Source organism: Lucilia cuprina, chromosome 2 (assembly GCF_022045245.1).
Source record: "Lucilia cuprina isolate Lc7/37 chromosome 2, ASM2204524v1, whole genome shotgun sequence".
NCBI lineage: Eukaryota > Metazoa > Arthropoda > Insecta > Diptera > Calliphoridae > Lucilia > Lucilia cuprina.
Window position 1 is genome coordinate 46,184,500 of NC_060950.1, and position 7,685 is coordinate 46,192,184.

Here is a 7,685-nt window from a genome sequence, read left to right on the forward strand (position 1 = left end):
TATTTATATTATTTATATATATATATTATATAATATATATATATATATATATTATATATATATATTATATATATATATATATATATATATATATATATATATATATATATATATATTATATATATATATATATATATATTATTATTATATATATATTATATATATATATATATATATATATATATATATTATATATATATATATATATATATATATATATATATATATATATATATATATATAGATTATATATATATATATATATATATATATATATATATATATAAATAATATAAATAAAATATTAAAATAAAAAAAAAATAAAAAAAGTTCCTGAGAAGGTAAGTACTTTTTTTCTAAGTTTTTTTATATTGGTTTTTTTCGCGGTCGTTAAGAAAAAAAATAATATATTTTTTTCTATATATCATTCAGTGTATTTTACTTATGTTTTATATATAAAGAAAATAACACGACTGATTGACAATAATTTGTTGAAAATTCAAAATAATACTTATTAAAGAAAATTTTAAGTATTATTTTGAACATTGTTTTTATAAAAAACAACAATAAATTGAAATCAGGAATCGATTAAAAAAAATTCGGGAAGTGCGCTATTTATTATTATATTAATTTGGAAGTGCGTTATTTTTTATTTTGTTTATATTTGTTTCAGCAAATCTTATTTTTATTACAGCAATTTATTTTATTATACATATACACATTTATATCTTTTTTTGTTCAGAAATTACACATATATAAATAAAAATGGACCTTGTATCTATTATAAAAGAACAGGAGAAATTAGGGACTGAGATTGTCTCATGTTATAACACTTTGAGCAAGGTCGCGCAAAGTAATCTTCCTAGCGAGGAAGCTAAAATTAAAGTTATAACATTGAGACAATCGTTTAGGGAATATGTCGAAAAATTCGACATAAATGATAGGGACCTCCGACCTCCTTCGTCAACAATGGAAAGAAATGCCTATTTTAAAGGTAAATTTGTTGATGAAGTGAGGGCCTCAATAAATAATTTTAATGCTTTGTATGGGCAATTAAAAAAGAGATTTATTGAGGAAGAAAATCTTTTGTATTCATCAAGTCAAAAACAAGACGATGATACAAAAGAAAGGCAAAGGGAACCCACGGCTCAAATGGTACAAGGAGATCGTATTGATCTAGTGTGCCAAAAGGAGGCTACGGTGCCATTGTCACAAAAGGAATCCACGGCACCATTGTTACAAAGGGATCTTACTGACCCAATGTGGCAAAAGGAGCCATTTTTACCATTTTTGCTTCAAAGAGAGCAAGGTTTAATAAATTCTGGCAGAGGTGATATGGAAAAAACCTCTGTTAGAAATAAAAATGCTGGACTGATTCGGCAGTTCCAGTATATTTTGGATGATTTGGAAGCTAAATTAAATAAATTTAAAAATAAGGAAGTCACGATTGACATTCTTAAGGAAAAATTTAAATTAGCCGAAAATCAATTTATTAAATATATGGGCGAATTTCCAGATGACGAATTGACTGACATTTTTCTACAATTTACGTGACGAATACCAAAATATCCCGGGCATAGAAAGCTATGCCAAAACATTACCATTCCAACTGCCCACTATAGACATACCAACTTTTAGTGGAAAAGCTACGGAATGGGAAACATTTAGAGAGTTGTTTGAGCAGCTGATAATAGATCAGCCTGTGTCAAATACTCAAAAAATGTGTATGTTAAAAGCGAAGTTGTCAGGAGAAGCGGCAAAAAAGATTTCAAAGTTGCCATCAAAGGATGAGAACTTTGAAGTAGCCTGGAGTATTCTAAATGAATACTACTCCGACAAAAGGGCAATAACATCAATATATTTTAAGAGTATACTAGAAGCCCCTTTCGTAACATATAACGTAAAAAGCGTTAATATGTTTTTAACAAAAATAAATGAGAGTTTGCAGGCATTAGAAGCCATGAAACTGAACCCAGAAGAAATGCAAAAGGCATTTCTTTGTTTCGTGCTTCAGCGAAAATTGGATGATTACTTAATAATCCAATTTGAACAACATTTGGGAAAATCAAAGGAACTTCCAAAAGTGGATAGTCTAGTTGATTTTCTAAAACAAATTCAATATTCTTTGGAGGAAAGCCAAGATTTCACAAAGGGTGAAAGAAAGATGGTAAATCCTCTAGGAGTAAATCAATGGTCTTGGGAGGCAAACCAAAATGTGGTAAATCCTTCCCGACAAAACATGCAAACTCAGGGGGCAAGTCAAAAGACAAATCCTCCAACGAATTCATTTGAAATAAAATGTCCATTGAATTGTGCAGTTGGACATAATTTAAATAGATGTTCCAAATTTAGGAACTTATCTATAAATGAAAAATGGGATAAGGTACGGGACGGTAAAGTGTGTTTCAGATGTCTCGGTGTTGGACACTCAAATAAAATGTGTAAAAGTAATTTTATTTGTGGAAGCTGCAATGGTGATCATTATACTCTTCTTCATAGGGAAAAGATCCCTGCGAGGACAGTAATAGTAAACGGTGATGAAGACGACGAAGCAGTGTTGTTAACAGCAGTAGTGGAAATCAAGGATGGAAATGGCCATTGGAAAAAATGTCGCGTTTTATTAGACGGTGGGGCACAAGTCAACATTATTTCGAAAGAATTTAGAATTAGAATTTAGAATTTAGAAGTTGAATATAAAAGGTTGCCAAATAAACAAAGAAGTGGAAGGTTTAGAAAGGAAAAAATCTTCCATAGAGGAAAAGGTTGGGATATCACTTAGATCAAAAGTGACCCAATATAAAACATTCCTTAATGCGGTCGTCATTGACAAATTTGTGTCAAACGTACCAGGAACGCGAATGTTGTTGGGAAATTTTCCATCTAATATTAAATTAGAGGATCCCAAATATAATATTCCACAAGGAGTGGATTTATTACTATCTAATCAATTTGTGTTTGATCTGATTTGCGATGGGCAAATAATTGATAAAAAGACAAACACAAAGCTACACGAAGTTAGGTTGGGTAGCATATGGACTGATGACAGCAAATGGTTCCAAACCAGAATCAAGGATGGTCACAACAATTCAAACATCTTGTGATGAATTGTTACAAAAGTTTTGGGAATTGGAAGAGGTTCCAAAAATGAATAATCTCACAGTTGCGGAAAAGCAATGTGAGCAATATTTTGAAGAAAATTTCAAAAGACTTACAGATGGTAAGTTTGAAGTTAAACTTCCATTTAAAGATGAACAGAATAAATTGGGTAATTCTACCATAATAGCTAAAAGAAGGTTCTTTGCTCTAGAAAGAAAATTAGAGCAAAACAAAGAACTTAGATTGGAATATAATGAATTTCTTAAAAAATATTTGGAAATGGGTCATATGGAATTGATAAATAATAATTCGTCTATGAATAGTGGGTATTATTTACCACATCATTGTGTACTTAGGCCAGAGAGTACAACAACTAAGTTAAGAGTTGTATTTGATGCGTCTTGTAAGACAACAACTAATGTTTCGCTAAATGATTCTTACATACTGGTCCTAGGTTGCAAGAAGATCTTTTTAATATTTTATTAAGATTTAGAAAACATCGTTATGTTTTTTCAGCTGACATTGAAAAAATGTATAGACAAATCTGACAGAAAATATCAGTTAATATTTTGGCGCTGGAATCCAGATGAAAACTATTAAAACATATGCTTTAAAACTGTTACATATGGAACAGCTTCGGCTCCATATTTAGCAGTTAAATGTTTACAAAAGATAGCAGATTGTAAAGAAGACAATTTTTCAATTGAATCAGACGTAATTAGGAATGATTTTTACATGGACGATTTGATGACTGGAGGAGATTGTATAGAATCATTAAAACGAGTTAGAGAAAATATTGACAATATATTGATGGAGTTCGGTATGCCTTTAAGGAAATGGTGTACTAATGAAAAAGTATTGCTCCAAGGTATTGATCCCAGTTATATAGAAAATGATTTAAATATAGAATCAAATAATTTGAATGCTGTTATAACATTGGGGATTGTATGAAACCCAAAAACAGACAGATTTAGTTTGAAATGTAAATTGGAATTTTATAATAAAATTTCAAAACGCACAATTTTAAGCGAAGTTGCTAAGTTATTTGACCCACTAGGTTTAATAGGACCAGTAACGGTAAAAACAAAGATGCTGCTCCAAGATTTATGGAAGTTAAAACTTAATTGGGACGATAAAATTCCAGAGCAAATGACTGAAAATTGGCTTAAAATTAAAGACAATTTCAAATTTCTGAATGAAGTAAACGTTCCAAGACATATTATTTGTGTCAAACCAACACAAATAGAACTTCATGGATTTTGTGATGCATCCATGAAGGCATATGGGGCAGCTGTCTATGTAAAGTCCATAGACAGCAATGGGATAGTTTACTGTCATTTAGCTGCATCTAAATCAAGAATAGCTCCTATTAAAATTCTTTCACAGCCAAGATTGGAATTATGTGCAGGTGTGTTATTAGTTGAGCTAATAAAGGTAGTAATCGATAGCTTTAAGATAACATTCAATGACATTTTCTACTATACTGATTCATCAATAGTTTTGAGTTGGCTTAGATTAGATCCTGCACATTTGCAGATATTTGTTTCAAATAGAGTAAGCTTTATACAGGAAAATAGTAACATAAATAAATGGAAACATGTCAGCTCAGAAGATAATCCAGCAGATTATTTCAAAAGGTTTATTGGTCAAGGAAATAGTAGAAAATCAATTTTGGTTTAATAGTCCTAAATTTTTATTAAAAAAGGAGCCATATATTTCAAGGATTTTTGAAAAGTGTGAGATACCAGAAATAAAAAAGTCTGCTAAGGATATTACAGTTCAAGAGAGTAAGGATATCTTTGGTAAAATAAATCATAGGAATAATTTTAATGTTTTGCAAAATATAGTAGCGTATGTACATAAATTTATTCATGTGATTAGAAAAAGGGATAAAAAGCATTTCATTTATTTCAGGAAACATGCTTTAAAAACAATTGTAAAGAATATTCAGGAGAAACATTTTTCGGATGATCTTAAATGTTTAAAATCTGATAAAAAAATTGGCAAAATCGTCGAATTTGATAACATTATACCCGTTTGTGGATAATGACGGGTTAATTAGAGTAGGTGGAAGACTAGAAAACAGTGGTTTATTGTATGAGGCAAAACATCCAATTCTTCTTCCTTATAAAAATGACATAGTAAAATTATTGATAGAAGATTTACATAGGAAACATTTCCATGCAGGTCCTCAAGGATTACTAGCTATAGTAAGACAACAATTTTGGCCACTAAGAGGGCGCCAATTAGTAAAAAATGTGACAGATTAAATCCTAGACAGTTACATCAGTTAATGGGTAACTTACCAGAGGATCGGGTTATTAGAACACGTCCATTTTTGAGTGTAGGAATAGATTTTCTTGTTCCTACTTATAACAATCCATTATAAGGTCAGAGGAAAGAAAACAGACAAATCGTATGTATGCGTATTTGTTTGTTTTGCGACTAAAGCTGTGCATTTGGAAGTCGTATCTAATTTAACTTCCGCAGCATTTATAGGTGCTTTGAAAAGATTTGTAGCGAGAAGAGGTTGTCCGATGAAAATATTTTCAGATAATGCAACAAATTTTATAGGAGCTGCAAATAGCTTAAATGAAATATATAAGCTGTTCTCAGAAAAAGAACACTGTAGAAATGTAGATAAATTCTGCGCTCAAAGAAATATTGAATGATTGAATATACGTGCAAGGTCTCCACATGTTGGTGGATTATGGGAAGCTTGTGTAAAATCAGTTAAAAAGCATTTTTATAAAGTGACTGAAGGGGCAATGACTTACGAAGAACTTTACACATTAATGACACAAATAGAGTCGGTTCTTAACTCACGTCCGTTGACTCCATTGTCCGATGATCCAAATGATTTTCAAGTCCTAACCCCTGGACATTTCTTGATTGGAGAACCATTCAATACTTTAAATGATTCAGTAGATAACAAATGCTATAGTGGATTACGTGAGCATTGGAAAGCCGTGAGCATTGGAAAGCCGTGCAATCTAACACTGAAAAGTTTTGGGAACGTTGGTCGTCCGAGTATTTGTCCGAATTATAAAAAAGGTACAAATGGAACAAACCGATGCAAAATATTATACCAAATACTTTGGTTCTTCTGAAAGAAGACAATATTCCTCCAATGAGCTGGAGGCGTGGGAGGGTCATCCGAACTATAACGTGTTCGGATGGATTATGCAGAATGGTGGAAGTAAGGACCAGCAATGGGGAAACGAAAAGATCGGTCCACAATGTTTGTCCTTTTCCCACTGATGAAAATGAAGATGAAAGTCTGGAAATACCAACCACAAATATTTCAAATTCTGCTAAAAATTACAGTATGGATATTCCATCTGTTGCATATCAGTGCATATCAACATAAGCGAGTATACAACAGCCATGAATTACTTGGGCGAAGCAATGATATCCCTCGGCAAGCTGGAAACTAAAGAAGCAGTGTTCCAGTCATCATCGTACCAGAATTTGCAGACTCTGTATGAAAGAATAGAGAACAGGCATGATATGATAGTGGCCTCCGCACCGAAAAGACAAAAAAGATCATTCTTGCCGTTTGTGGGTGGTGTATTTCATTCTCTGTTTGGATTGATGGACGAAGAACATGCCGAAGAAGTCTCCAAGAAGATAAAAGAAAACGCTGCGAAAGACGAATATTTACTGAACATTGTTAGAAATTTATCTTCAGCGCAAGATATGACAATGGAAATCATACGCAAACAAAATAAAGCTGTATTTAAAGACATAACGAAGCTGAGTGGAGCCATACAAGTGTTGGAAGGAGAAATCCATGAAACCAAAAATGAAGCTACTCGAGTTGCAGCTATAGCCAACATTCTTTCGTCATTAGAGGTACTAGAAAGAATTCAAAATGATCTCATTGGGGCAATATTCAATGCTAATGGAAATTTTCATTTGGTTCTGTTTTGTTCTGAAAGACAAGGAGCTTTCAGGGCCGGCAGAATGTTCAATCTTGTATATTGAATTTTTATATTTAAAATAGAAAACTATGCATGTGGAATAGAAATACGTGTTTAGATTATACGGGCAATAAAACGTATCAATAAATTAGAAGTTTTATGTATTTGCCCAAAATCAATAAAATAGTTTCAATGTTTAATGCGTTATGTTAGATGCTTGATCGTAAATGTTTATGTTGAAACGAACACACATCAGAGCATAGACTGGTGGTTGTAACAAATGCACAAGCATTGTTAGTGTGGGTTGTTTTCTGACAATATATTAAATACATAATTTATGATCAGAATGTTTTCTGATCTAATGTTCCACATGCATCGTTTTATAGTTGATAAGAATTTTAGGCTAGCTTTAATATTATAAATATATGTAAAATTGTAAATAAAATTGAGTTCTCTATATACCCTTAAACTGCACGGTCGTTCTTTCCTTCTTTGACATTAATAGCATGAAAATTTTCAAAGTTATTCACAACCATATCGGAACCTCAAATTACCGCCTTTTTAAACCTGGGAAAATAATTCTACCGATCTATCCAATTGGCCATTTTCTAAAAATATATTATGCAACAAATTATATACCAAAACAAATGGCAACTATAATGCAAT

General features: G+C 31.5%; 1 protein-coding gene across 1 annotated transcript; it reads left to right on the forward strand.

The window, feature by feature from the left end:
* The first annotated feature begins 1,173 nt into the window (after nt 1-1,173).
* Nucleotides 1,174-2,699, forward strand: LOC124421361. The gene has a single exon (XM_046956444.1). It carries the CDS (start codon nt 1,721-1,723, stop codon nt 2,675-2,677), a length of 957 nt encoding a protein of 318 aa, XP_046812400.1. The 5' UTR covers nt 1,174-1,720; the 3' UTR covers nt 2,678-2,699.
* Nucleotides 2,700-7,685: the final 4,986 nt, after the last annotated feature.

Coding starts and splice junctions, on each gene's coding strand:
- LOC124421361 (XM_046956444.1), top strand. CDS start 1,721: ATGTGTATGTTAAAAGCGAAGTTGTCAGGAGAAGCGGCAAAAAAGATT.